The sequence below is a fragment of the Pempheris klunzingeri genome, chromosome 6 (assembly GCF_042242105.1).
Source record: "Pempheris klunzingeri isolate RE-2024b chromosome 6, fPemKlu1.hap1, whole genome shotgun sequence".
NCBI lineage: Eukaryota > Metazoa > Chordata > Actinopteri > Acropomatiformes > Pempheridae > Pempheris > Pempheris klunzingeri.
The window spans coordinates 27,041,185-27,056,034 of NC_092017.1; the positions used below are offsets into that span (position 1 = coordinate 27,041,185).

General features: G+C 43.5%; 1 protein-coding gene across 1 annotated transcript in view; it reads left to right on the forward strand.

Moving 5' to 3' along the window:
• Positions 1-13,931, forward strand: part of zc3h3 (zinc finger CCCH-type containing 3) — a 55,675-nt gene extending 41,744 nt beyond the window's left edge. Inside the window, exons 9-12 of the mRNA XM_070832398.1 lie at positions 1,762-1,893; positions 8,988-9,151; positions 9,263-9,420; positions 13,676-13,931. Coding sequence (XP_070688499.1) covers positions 1,762-1,893; positions 8,988-9,151; positions 9,263-9,420; positions 13,676-13,707 — 486 coding nt within the window. The 3' untranslated portion in view covers positions 13,708-13,931. The remainder of the gene's footprint in view (positions 1-1,761; positions 1,894-8,987; positions 9,152-9,262; positions 9,421-13,675) is intronic.
• The last annotated feature ends 919 nt before the right edge of the window (positions 13,932-14,850 follow it).

Consider the following 14,850-nt stretch of genomic DNA (forward strand, 5'->3'; position numbering starts at 1 on the left):
TCTTCCTTGAGACAAACAACCCTGCAACAGGTGCCCTGCCTCACCCTCCACACACACACACACACACACACACACACACACAATGCCCTGCACCTGTGTTGGTTGTCACCCTGCTGCCTGTAAGTGCTGAGAGCCCAGCTGTCTGTTTGTAATGCCACCTCTCCAACAGCCCCCCCTTCACCCCCAAACCTTTGGCCCATCCCTCCACAGGATACTCCCGCTCTTGTTTCATGTGGACCCCCGAAACAGGACTGTATGAGGGGTCTTAGGGAGAAGTGGGGTTTATTTGGAGTGGGGGGGGGGGGATTGGACTGCAGGGTTATGCCCCCAGCAGCCCTCCGAACATGATCTGGGCATTAGTGTGGATAGGCGAACCCAAACCCTGAGTCCTGCACTCCACCCTCCTGTCCCCCCCCACTACCACAAATACCTCGAAACAAGACACCCCTGAGCCTACTCCTCTGGCATTACCCCCCCCACACACCCAGTAACGCCAACCCCCCTCCCTCCCCTTCCCTCGACCACTGGCCCAGTATGTGCACACATCCAGAGCACATAAACACATCATGAGAGCTGGACGAGCTGCAGTCTGGATAAATATTTCTGTAGCAGTTAATTAGGTAGAACTGATCCCATCCCAACTAGGAGGAGTCCCTCTCACACTCCGCCTCCCTCGACCCCCCCCACCTCCCCCCCACCTTCATCTTTCTCCCTTGAACCCCCTCAGAGGTATATTTAGAGCGGCCTCCACCAGGCTTGCCCACACACACCAAACAGTAGAGCTCTCTGCACACACACACACACACACACACACCCAACACATGCTGTCAAGACACACGCTCACTCTCACTCTGCCGCTGTCAACTGCAATTAAGGTAATTTAGCTGCTCAGTGTGACAGATTGCTTGGCACACGGGACACGTCTGAACCGTACATGACAGTGGTGTGATCTCAGAACCACATGTCTGTTTACAAACTCACATAATCTCCTGCTCTCATCATTCCTGCACTCCCTCTAATGTTGGTGAGAGAGTGATTAGTCGATTAACAGAAAATTAATCGGCAACTACTTGGAAAAAAATTAAATAATAAAAGGAAAAACATTCTGATTGTAGCTCCTTAAAAATGAGGATTTACTGGTTTCATAACTTTGTAAATTGAATATCTTTGTGTTTTGGACCGATAATCGAACAAAGGAGGGCATTTGGAGACGTCACACTGAACTCTGGGAAAGAAGGATCATTTAATGGAGAAAATGATCAGCAGATTCATCAGTAGTGAAAATAATTAGTTGCAGCTCCGTTGTACAACCTAATTAGGACATGATCATGATGGAGCCCAGAAAAAATAACAAAAAAAAAGAATAGCGGCGCTGTTTTTAACATATTTGGCGTCATCTTCTCTAAGACAACAATCTTTTCATTGGTCAGTATTTGGAGGCTGCAGTTTTAACCTTTCTGAAGCAAATCTTGAATAAACATTTAGACTTGTTGTCTGATATGTTTTCAGGAGGATGTCGAGGATCAAAATCACTTAATTCAGTTAGAGTCAGATTCATATCCCAAAATTCAATTCAGTTTTGACCAGCCTTGGAATATGTAAGGACAGTTTCCTGCCCCAGTTTCAACCCCTCAAACAGTCAGATGAATCATTATATTCTGACATGACAGTCTTATTTTAATAGAAGACCTGTTTTACCCTGTTTTTGTCAAGTGCTGTGAGGAATTTCTGGCTCACACGTTTGTGTTCGACCCTCTCTAGATGCCGGTGTGTTCCTACTTTCTGAAGGGAATCTGTAACAACAGCGAATGTCCGTACAGTCATGTCTACGTGTCCCGCAAAGCTGAAGTGTGTGAGGACTTTGTCAAAGGCTACTGCCCTGAGGGAGAGAAGGTACCACACACACACACACACACACACACAAAGACAATCAATCTGAGGCATTGCTTCAGTGTGTCTCAATATGACTGTGCTCTATCAACACTCTTTTATCCAGCCAAAGCCAACTACATAAACACAAGAACATACAGAAGTTCCTGCTCATGTCCTGTCTCCACCTGACCAGAGCCAAAACTGTCAACACAACCAACAAAACACCTGAAGTACAATCAAGCACAACAAGAACAAAGAGAGAAACAAATGAGCCAATAAATAGATAAGAGTTGAGTTTGATTGTTACTGGAATATTCCAGGGGTGGAAATTAAGGCATCGCTTGAGTTAATTGTGCTTTGAACCCCCACAAGTTCCAAGTGCCACAGCAAATCACTTAGCAGCATGTCGAATGAATCATGTCATAAAGCATATGATATTCAGTGAATTCGGAGAATTGATCCGTATTAATTAGAGTTCCTCGATCTACACAATCAGCAAGGATATTCCCGACACCAGCGCACATTTAGTCCCTGCCACTTTTCTTTATACCCCTTTCAGACAGCAGAGGTGTGTATGACCACGAAAACCCACCAGGGACGCCAGCATGGCGTTCCAGCTGTGGTCCGGTTTGGCTTCTCAGACGCGTGTCAGCCGTTTGCCTGACTGATTAGTTGACTTGCTCAGATTTAGTTGATTTGGTCATTTTCCTGTGATTTCCGGGTTACTGTACGTAGCCTACAGACTGCAGCTTAAGTGAAACACATCCAAGACGAGCCTCTCATCGAACGTGGTGTTAAAAATCCCTCTGACTGGTTAACATCTGGCCGGGTGTCACCCATTATAAAATAATATTGGTGTGGTGATGGAATGTAGGATTGAAAGTCTGCATGAGGGGATTTATTTTGAAAGCTGACCGGATCCTCTTTGCTGATTGTCAGACTTCTTGCCCACCTTATCTGCTCTGTGCTGGTTGACGCGGTTGGACCGTGGTGAGCGTTGAAAACATCTTTAGCAGAGCGCTGAGCTGCTCCCGGTGGGTTTTAAAGTATTGACTAGAGTAGGTGTGATCAGCCGCGGCGCAGCTGGAACGTGACACAGACACCCCCGGTGGGATTTAGCATTGATGCTGTCTTCAAAATAACAGATCCGCCTCAGCAGATGTAGATCTAGAAGTTGTACCACTAAAATAAAGGAAAAAAGATGACGAGCCACCAAATGAAATAAGGTTTCACTTTAACTCTCTTTGCTTTCTTTTTGTGTTGTGCTGTTTTTTCTCTGCTTTTTCCTCCAGATCAATGGGTTTGATTGACATGAAGGTTTTAGGATCAGTGTTGCCAAAGCATTAAAAAGTACTTTAGACATTATACAATAATTATATAATACGACATTAACATCTGTATCCTCTAATTACCTTCTTCAACAGATCATATCACACTGTGTGTGTGTGTGTGTGTGTGTGTATCTACGTCATTCACTCTCTCAGGTTGTGATGATATAATGATTCATATCAGGCAGTGAGTTCCTCCGTGTCTCCTCATCCTATTTTTAATGTGAGAGCAAATTAGGCTCTTTGATATCTGATACTGCAGAGTTGGACTCGCTAAAGTAAATGTTCCTTCTTTCATTGAATGTTTCACATTGTAGGAGGAAGTGCATCTCTGCCTCATCTGTCTTTTGGTTGACCGCGTTTTTTTTTTTTTTTTTATGGCTTCCTTTTTTCGATTTCGATTGAGTCCGTGAAATGACATTTAAACTTCAATCTCTTCAAATGAAGTCTATCTGAAGTAGAGACACCTGTTCCCCAGAGCCAGGCAGCATCTGACCAGTGTGCAGCCCAGGTCAGATGAGGGACACGAGATGACCCACTCAGATAGACCATCAACACAGATTTAACTAAATCTGTGTTTAGCGCTGCGCTGACGCCATTACGTGATTGTAAAGTTCTCTGTTTAAGCCGTGTCCTCTTTTGAATGTATAATTGTATTGTACAGCATGTATAGAGTTCCACTGAAGTAAAACTGAGGCTTAGGTAAACAAGTAGTTAGGTAACCAATCTCTCTACACACACACACACACACACACATGTACACAGGGACACACAGGCAGGAACAGCTGCAGGGGGTGGTGGTCCATAATGGCATAACTGTAGAGTCTGAGTGACACATTGCAGGCCTGGTGGGTAACAGAGAGCCACCTACACATGACTCGAGACACCCGAGTCCCTCCATGCACACGCTGTTCCCACTTCCACCTCAAACACACCCTCCTCCCCCCTCCTGTGTTTTTACCTCCCTTTGTCTCCCCCTGTCTCCCCTCTCCTCCTCTATCTGCTTGTTTTTGAGCGTCAAGTGTGAAACAGATGCTTTTTCACACTGTCAGACCTCATTTAAATAGTGCATGGGAGAAATGAGGATATAGAAAACAAAAGGGATATTAATATTTATTCTATTAGCCGAAGTGCTTAGGTCTGTGATTTTCCCCATGTGTGTGTTTGTGTGAGTGTGTTTGTGCCTGAGTGTGTGTGTGTTTATGGAGCCCCGCGCTGTGAGGCTCTGGTGGCTCTATGATGGATAGCAGGCAGTAATTATAGATGGAAAAACTGCTGAGGATGGCACTATGGGCCAGGCAGGCAGACACTCCAGCAGCTCAGGGGTTAAGTCTGCTCCTCGCCGCCACCCTCCTCCTCCTCCTAGCAGACTTGCCACCATCCTGCCTCATCCTGGCTTTGTCTCACACTCTCACCCTGATCTGTCTGTGCCTTCCTAATTGTCCCCTCATTTCTTTACTCCACTGTGTCTTTTTTTAGCAGTTTTTAATTATTTCCCTTTTTCACTACCTCAGATGTGGCTCCTGCATCAGGTCTTTATTCCCCGGGGCCCTGACATGTTAAGCCAACAGTCTTCGTGGCATCATTGAGCATCATCCTTTTTTTTTTTTGCGGCATTGGCTTTATTCTTCTCTTATCGGCTCTTATCAATGGCCCTTTGGCTGATTCAGCCTGTTCAGCAGTTGGTAACAGAGAGCTGCCTGACCGGCTGTTTAGTACTGAATCTGTTATTTTAATGCACTCTGTCTTTATTTTTCACCTCTGCCTTTTTAACCTCAAAACCTCATGGTACCATCTACATGTTGGTTTTCATTATGTGTCTTTGTGCACATGTACACATGCACAAAACCACTTACTCTTGGCACGCAGCTGCCAAAAGTACAGTGTGTGCATGCTGGCAGAGTTTGCTCCAGTCTTTGGCAAGTTCAGCTCTCAGCAAAAGAGGGGACAGAGCCAGTCGGTTGCTGTTGACAGTCAAAGCTTTGAAAATGAACTTTCTTTCTTTCCCTGTACTCTAAAGCTGCACTTTTCTGTCTCATACTTGTAGATTCTTTTGACACTGAAGGGAAACTTACTGTAGCAGCATCTTGACATGCGTCACGCCTGGATAGGCTGCTGCCTTATTCCCAACGTTGACATCAGTGGCAAAAGCAATAATTTTATCACATTTATTCCCTGGATTGTGGCCATAGCACCTGTTTGTGGGACACATCTAGTGTGTTCTACAGATGTCCCTCTGCAGTGCGGTCGATGTGTGTAGCACCTGAAGCTGTGTTCAGACCAGTTCACTCTATTAAAGAGATGTAAGAGGCTGCTTTGTCGTGAGCAGGTAGAGGATAAACGATAAGATACGACCCAGAGTGAAGTCCAGAGTGAGTGATAGCTCCATGAGTTTGAAAGCTTGTCACTGTGAGGACCGAGTGAACAAAGCATGACGCAATGCATCGTGGGATTCCAGGCCACTGATCAGTGGTGGAAAAAAATTTATTTTTCTGCCAACTAAACAAAAACGGACAACTACAAAGTGACAAAGTGATCAGTTGGGACATTTAGTCTTTACCTGCTGTAGATTATTATAGAGGAGATCATTATTGTAGCCTTTAGGACTGTATGACCCTCCAAGGTTTCATGATGTTGTGCCAAGCAGCACTTAATTTTTTTCCAAAGAAAGTCAAAGGTTTCTTATTTACCCAGTGTTTTGTTGCATTGACATGCTCTCAGCGCTGAGCTAGAAGTGGTGGGAAACCTATTGCCCTTCTTTACTTACATTAGAAAGTATAGTATGTATGTTGTATTGCAGTAAAACCTGATTTGCTAGACGATTTTATGTCTTTTCAAAGTGTCCCATCTCCACTGCACCAACACCGCAGTCACATTGAAATCAATGAGGAGGCTGCTTGTTCGTGATGCAGTGCTCATGTTGGTAAGAACATGAAGATCAAGTGACAGTGTGAACTTCCATTTTCTTAATATTACACTCCACTCCAGCAACCTGGGCTCATGTATTTTTCTGTAAGTTACTCCAGACAAGAGTGTCGGCTTAATGCCCAAGATGTAAATGCATGTGATTTTTTTTATCTTACTGTCTATTCTACCCCCCCCCTCCTCCTCCTCTCTCCCTCTCTGTCTCTCTCTCTTTCTTGCTTCTTCTGCTCATTCTCTCAGTCTCTTGGTAAATGTGCTGACTCCTCCTGGTTTTGGCCCAGCAGAGAGCTCTCTAATAGGCCCCAGAGACATCCCAGCATTCCTTAAATCAAGTGGAAAATTGTTAACTTGGTGTGGGATAAAGATGTTCTGTCCACTTTAGCTTTTTCCTCCCATTCCCCATCTCTCTCTCTCTCTCTCTCTCTCTCTTCTTTTTTCTCTCTTTCTCTCAGCTTTTTATGAAAATGAGGATATATGGAGCTGTAGGGAGTGGACTGAGCTTTTACAGTCAATTTCTGCAACACCGTGCATTTCTCACAGTGAAAGTGCTTCAGCTTTGTTCACTCCTGTTGTCCCGTCACACTTGTCTCAGAACCAGAACTCAGTAAAAGATGCTTGGATTTAACCCGACTGTGGCAAATTAAAAGTTTGTAGTTTGTTCACAATTATGGTGAAATGGTTATCGTAATAATTTTGCTTAACACTGAGATCACAGTCCGCTTGCAGTCTAAATAAAGGATGCTTCCTTCCAATGAAAATGCATTAAGATGTGCAGGATGTCTTTGTAATAAAATGCTGAGGCGTGCAGTCACAACTATGTAATAAAAGTGCTTGAAATTTCTGTGATTGGTTGGGCTAGCTATTAATAGGGAGTGCTCAGGTTGATTAATTTCACTATCATTATCACAAAAGATCAAGTTCCATTAGACATGGAATGAAAAGTCAGGATTGCAGTTATCATATAGTCACTTCTTAAAATCCTAAGTACTTATTACTTTTGGTTGTTCAATTAGACGAAAGTCACATAAAAAAAGGTTTTAAAGTTTTCTGTTCAATCAATCAGCAGAAAGTTCATCAACGATATTCAGTATTTATTAATCAATTAACAAGTCATTCAAATTTCTCAAATCTCTAAATGTTTTATATTATTTGGGTTTGGCTGCTGACGTTTGGACAAAACAATCAAGTTGGAGGTGTCACCAAAAATAACCGAGAGATAAATCACAGAAGAAAAAGATTAACTAAATAATAAATAAATGCTAAATGTTGGAGGATTCATCAGACCTGTTGGGACCTGACAGATTCAGTAATGATGTCAGACCCTAAATATAAAATAGACGAACATCACTGACGTCAGCAGGAGACCTGATTTGTTGAGCGAAATGTGGTGTCAAAACCACAGCCCTATAAGATGATCCAGAGAAGCATTTGACAGCGAGCTGACCCTGGGCAGTCCTGGCACCCAGGGGTGCAGGAACATGGGTGTGAGACTGGTGAGAGGGGCTCTGATGGCAGCGAGTCAGGGCTGCTGGGCTCCAGAGAGGGTTGACCAAGAGTCCACAGCTTTCCTGGGAAATCGATCTCAAGATCCCTCTCCCCTCCACACACACACACACACACACACATCCCCCGATACACACTCTATTTCTGGACCAATCTGCTTCCCGGTCCCACACTCCTCACCCCTCTACACACGCAGACACACACACTCCTCGCAGCCTGCACCCCAGAGTGAATATAATTAGCTTTTCTGACAGGTGGGAGGGATCGGATCTCGTGGAGAATGAAGCTACCAATTTACACCCGTATTACACTGTCATACACACTCAGTTGCAAACATGCATGTGAAAGCTCGCTCTCTCTCATGCACAATGCTCCCCAGAATGACGCTAACTGTGACCCACTTGCTCAGCTTGGATGTGAAAGGAGAGAGTGGCGGAAAGAGTGTCTCTCAGAAGGAGTAACTTACAAAAGAGTGGATAGAATAACGTAATAAAATAGACCTACTTGATGTACCCAGTCAGGATGTATCCTCCTTTTGCTTCCTCGAAATGAGATCACACAGGTCCTTGAGTGTGGTGTGATTCATCTCTTTGAGGGAATAAAAAAAAGAACATCTACTCCTTCCATAAAGGTGTAAACATGTTTAGATCTTTGGCATTAGATAAAAAGCTCTGGACTCCATCCATGGACTTAGAAAGGGCCATGATAGAAGAACACATGGTTCTGTAAAATGGCCTTATAGCACCCAGCACACAGCCTGAGTAGGACCTTGAAGAGCAGTGAGTGACTTCTACATCACTGTGGATTCAAAGTGCCATCCAGCTTTATCAAAATATGAACCCATCTGTCCTGTGCTCAGGATTCATGGACTGGTGCTCCTTCCACCTAGTCGTACATCCCTTAATTACTGTGTTTGAGGTGTTGTAGTACGTCAGCGTATATATTTATTTAATCTGTTGTTTTAGGGATCTTCAACTTATCCCGCTTCTTTATTTTCTTCTTATGTAGTTTGTGTTTGGCCTGCGTACGACACACTTCCTCATTACATTCAATACTTCTGCAGGTTTTGACCAAAGCACCCTTTAAAACCATTTAAAATAGTTTTGGTTGCCTACCTGGTACTGTGACTGATATGCAAAATGATGAATCTTAATTAACATAATTAAACATAGTAGTTTCATGTGAGATTTTATGTGGTGAAGATGCTCAGTGGTGCAGACACATATATAATCCCCCTCTCTCTGCCTGCATGTCCTGTCTGTATCTCTATATTATCAGCAGTCATAAACTTTTTCATTTTATCTGCTACAAGTAAATCCTTCGGCTATGTGCCAATATATCCCTGTCTCTACCCACCAGTGTAAGAAGAAACACACTCTGGTGTGTCCAGACTTCTCTAAGACGGGATCCTGCCCTCGAGGAACCCGCTGTAAGCTGCAGCACCGCCAACAAGCCAAGCGAAGCACCAGCACCACCTCCACCACTCCAGCCAAGAGAGCTCGAACCAAGGAACCCTCCAAGAGGTGAGAGAAGCAGATCGTACAGAGCTCACTCCTAATTGACAAGAATCATCATTCCAATTCAATTTACTAATTTAATATCCCATAACGTCCTGTTTAATGGCCCCACTTTAGGCCCCGGCTATCTGTCGTCATGCCGCAGGGCTCTCAGGCAGCTCCAGGGACGCCCACCCAAGGTACTCTGGCACTGCCGTCCTTTATCTCCCTCTCCAGCTCCCCAGAGGAGGCAGACACACCGGACACACTGCCGCCTGAGACCTCACAGGTTAAAGGTAAGAAAATACAGTACCTGACAAACCTAGAGAGCCTGAGTGCCCCGGGGACGACACAAAACAAAACTGTATGACTGTATGAAACGGACGCAGCCTTCAACAGCGTGAGACCCTCCACTGATAAAAGTGTCCAGGAAGCATTCATTTGGTGATTTGCAGATCAAAAAATGTATGGATGTCAAGGGCCAAAAAGAGCCAAACGTGTTTAAAAAGATTAGATTCAAAAAGATGTTCATTTGTGTAGTTATGACCTGATTCATGCTGTTGAAACGGTGGTTTATATTAAACTTGAATGCAGAACGTTCACATTTCAAGCAGAGTGAGTCCACTTTTAAACACACACAGTTGACATTGACAGTTCAATTAAATGTGAGCAAACTTTTTCATACAGTCCACTGTGTCTGTAAACATCTTTTTAATTTGGAAGACATCTTTTTGACCTCCTGAACGCACCATACTGTGCTTCTTTTTCATGCATTAGAGATTATTACTGACATTCAGAAAGCATTCACTTCCATTTTCACTTCCTAATAAGTCATTTAGACAGTCTTCTCTGATTAAATGACAGTTCCCATTTCAGTAAAACGTTTAAATTAATTGGAATAATGGAAAAAATTGGGAACATTGCACCCAGGCTGTTGAAAAAAAGTCGAATGTCCGCTAAGCGGACTAAGTGTGCTTTACTCAGAGTAAAAGTGCTGACTGTCAGGCATATGGTCCAGAGATGTTTTGTGGAAGGATCATGTTTGTCATAAAAGCCACGGGATCATTCCTGAGTTCGTGAGAAAGGGGAGTGTTGGTTCGTCTGAGCTGCAGACAGATAATGATGATCAGAGCTGGGCTGTAGAGCGAGTGTGATGGTGCTCAGGGGAGGAGTAATAATGCTCAGAGGACAGAGGTAATAATATTTAGGTTTTGGGCTGGACGGAGGCACAGCTGAGCTCTCTGTTGACAGACTTGACAGATAGAGGATTAGGAGAGAGGCTGCCTTTCCCCTCCAACCTCCTCCCCCATCTACCTCCTCCTCCTCCTACCACCAGGCTCCACCATCCACCTGCCCCTGCCTGCTGCTGAGCACACACATGCACGCTGGCCGACACTGCAAATTACTAAATGACTCTTTTAAAATGTTTTTTTTTTACTTTGTTTTATTGTGTTTTTTTCACCTGTTGCTCAGATTAATTAGGTTTTATCCTCTGTTATGGCCCATGAAAACAAGAAGAGGTGGCAGAGACGTTTTTTCATTGCCAGACAAAATCTAAGTGTCCCAAGAGACTGCAACTGCTGACAGACAACAGATTTGTATGTGCTATATCTGCTTTGGTGGAAAAGCTGGACATGGATCATCAAACTCAACTGCTTATTCTCAGAAGATCTGCAATCAATTATTTCTCTGAGACTTGGGTTGATTTTTTTTGTGTGTTGTTGACAGTTAATGCTTTCAAGAGTCTTAGTATGTAAAATTACTATAGTTTCATCATTGACTTGACTTAACCAGGATTATCCAAACCTGATCAGCTTCTACATCAATTACAAAGACAAAATGTAATGTTTTTGAAATAAGAAAAACACCTCTGCCATCTCTTCTTCCAACCATTTTCTGCTGCCTGTCTGAGGCAGGTGGCAGCAGGTTAAGCAAGGTAATCCACATCTCTTCTCTCCAGCAGCGTTTTTTCCAGCTCCATCTTGGGGATCCCAAGGTGTCCCCAAGCCAGATGAGATAAATAATTTCTCCAGGATGTTTTTTGGTGTCTCAAGGTCTTCTACCGGTCGGACATGCTCGGAAAACCCTCAGAGGAAGACACCCAGGAGGCATCTCGATTAAATACCCGAAGCGCTTAAAGTAGCTCCTTTCAGTGTGAAACAGCTCTAATCCAAGCTTCTGGATGTCTGAGCCCTCCACCTTATCTCTAAGTGTGATGAGCCCAGCCTCATTTTGGCTGCTTGTTTTTGCAATCTCATTCTTTCGGTCATTATCCAAAGCTCATGACCATGAGGGATGGAACATAAATCAACTGGTGAATCAAAAGCTTTGCCTTCCGGCTCAGTTCCTTTTTCACCACAGTGGTCCAGTCCAGTGTGTTCCTGCTACTGCTCCATTTGTTGGTGAACAAAATACCAAGACACTTAAACTCCTTTACTTGAGGCAGGAACTCACTCCCCACCCATGGCCTGAGACTCAGAGGTACTGCCTCCTACCCCAGCCTCTTCACATTCACCTGCAAGCCACCCTAGAACATGCTGAAGGTCACAGTCAGATGAAGGCAACAGAACTACATCGTCTGCAAAAAGCAGGGAAGTAATTTTGTGGTCCCCAAACGGGACACTGGCTGTGGGTCATTCCTCCCAGCGTCCCTCTCCAGGTTTGTCCATCTTTGCCCACATGAGCCTTCAAGTCCCAAAGCGCTACCCTTTCCAGGATCCCACCCAGTGACTCCAGGAATGCTGTGTAGACCATAGGCACACACAGCAGCCTCATAGCTGCACAGAGAAAACGCTCTCCATCACAATGAGAAACTGGTGAAGAGATGAGGTGCTTTTGCTCACTGTTATTTTTTCATTCTTGGTTAATCCTCCCTCTCTTTCATGGTTTACATTTAGTCTCCTCTACCAGGAAACAAGCAGGACCTTTGACCTGACCCACGTCATCTAGCTCTCTGACCTTCTCCACTCACATGCACACAGCACATGCAGACATACAGCCTGCAGTAGATGTTTTAATATGTATCCTCATAAGTTTCTGTTTGTTTTGGGGTTTTTTTTATCCTATCATTTGAAGTGTTTTAGGTTTAGGCCTGCTGTCCATATCCAGCAAGTATCACAAACTGTGGATGGACCGTGCAAACGTAGCTGGTGGACGTGGATTCGACTTTCTATAAAATAAATAATAGATAATAGACGTAATGGACAGTTGGCTGACATGGAAAACCAGTGTAGGCCTGCTTTTTTTTCACACAGATCACTGATCAGGAATCAATAAGGGAATCATTAACAGCAGAATCAATAATGGCACTGGTATCAACAAAATCTTATCAGTTCCCATTCCTATCTGTGATTTACTCCTCAACAGGAAACTAAACTATGTTGATAAATGTCAATTATTTAATTCATGTGTCATCAAATGTTGTCTAGTTCCACTATTTTCTGCCAATTTGTTGAGGATTAAACAGAAAAGTAATCAACAGATTAACGGATAATTAAAATAATTATATGAATATAACTAATTGTGGGGCCTTTTTATATTTACATTTGTCATTAGATTATTTCCGATGGTTCGTTCGATTTCTAAAAGCTAGTGAGCATAAAAAACATTCTTATGCATGTTCTCAGAAGCCCATTTGTAACTTGCACACCAGTGGTCCATAAATCTCACACTCGACAACTTAACACCTGCCTTACAAGATTTCCCCTGTATATTGCCAATGAGGGTTTAGTCAGGAATAGCATGAACCAAAAGACAAACATTGACACTGACAAACATTAATCATGCAAAAAACTCTCAAGTGTCAAGTGTCTCCCTTCTAAAAGATTTCCATTGTCCTCCAATAATGCAAGAACAGACATGGTTACTTCTAATATAGAACTTTTCATCCCGTCTTTAATTCAAAACGTTTCCATCTAACACTTAATGTGTTCCCACTCCAGGTTTTCTCAGACTGGAGCATTTCCATGTCAAATTATGGGTTTATATATTTATATGAGAGTCAAATACAAATGTATGTGTAAGTCATGCTTGAGATCAGAACTGATCGTAAATACATTTTATAAATGACCCTGCAGGGCTCATGATGTTCAGAGACATACACACGTTACACACTGATCATTCCATCGTGCCTCCACCCTCTCCGTCCGGTCGCTCTGTGATCTTAAGTATTACTAATGACACTCTGGTCCCTCACTAACTCACCGCACCGTCCAGAGCCTCATTAAAGGTGGAACTCAGCCAAACAAAGCTCCTCTTCACTTTGCATAAATTAGCTCAGACGCAATGTATCACTGCCAGACCTCACACACATACACACTTCCTGTACACACACCTTCATCCATCCCTGTTGTCCCGTTCTCTTCCTCATTTACTCATCAGCTGAGATGTCATCACTCAGCGTTTCAGCAGGATCCAACACACAGCAGATCAGAGTCAGTCACACATGAGCGAACACACACACACACACACACACACATACCTTGTCCTTTTGTCATTTTGTGTCTGCCAATACTCTTCTTCTCATTTTAATTTGCTGTTTTTCCTCCACAGAGAAAAAGCTTCAGATTAAGCCTCGGCTGTGAGACCACAGAGACCAGCAGCACTGGAGGGGAAGTGATTTCACAGTGGTTTCTGTGCTCCAGGTTTGTCCTGACACGTGTGTCTGTGTCTCTTCCCTCTGAATTTCTTCACTCAGGGTCTGAAAGTTTTATCTTCCATATCTACAAAGCTGTTTTACATATCAATTGGGGTGTTTACGACACAGATTTTCTTATCAGTTTTGTAAATTTTAAAAAGACAAATAAAACATCAGTTCTTACCGCACAATGTCTCACAGACTCTTTTTGACACGTGAAGTCCGTGCTGTGAGGGTGTTTATAGACTGTGAGTGTGTTTCTGTTTCGGCGAGGCGGCGGCGTCACGTGACCCAGGCGTGTTTGGGAGACTTTTCATCGGGGAGGTGCTGACAGAAACAGCAGTGGCCCTCATTTTAAAGCCGGGAGACGAGACACACGAGTGGGCAGTGACTTCATCGTCACCATGTTGCGAGCGTGTGTGTGTGTGATTTCAGATTTCCCAAATAGGCCTGCGTGTGGGTGCTAAAGTGTCTCTGCCGATTAGATTTGCACAAACATTTCTGATGGTTTCCATTTTTACACAAAACTCAAATTTCACACTAAGCTGATATTAAAAAAAAAAAAAAAAAAAAAAAGTACAAGCAGCTCTTTGAATCAGGCATCATTTTGGTATTGTCCAGTTATATATGTTATGTTCATATGATGGCAAAAAAAAATAATTCTTTGGGGTCCTGTGGGAGTCGTTTTATTGGCATCTAGTAGTTTTGTATTTGCAAACACAGAATTTAACAATTTGGTGTCATCTGATCTCTCACAATGCTTCGAGCAAAGAGTCCCACAGATAAAAAGCCAAGTACACAGCTCTCACATCAGGACACATCCCTGCTGTAAACATGCAGATCGCCATGTTTGTTAATGTGCTGTCACATCTGGGAACAACCTCTCGTCACCACCGGTCCGAACCCCTGTGGACCATCCACCTGGAGCCGCCTGACGAGATGGACGTTCACACGATGGTGATCCCAGAAATTGCCTCGCAAGGTAAACAGTTTTTATAATTTAATGTCAAGGTTCATTCTTGACCGTGGGAATTGTTGTTTGACAAAACAATCTTAAGTCAAGGTCACTTTACCAGATTTTTCATCGTTA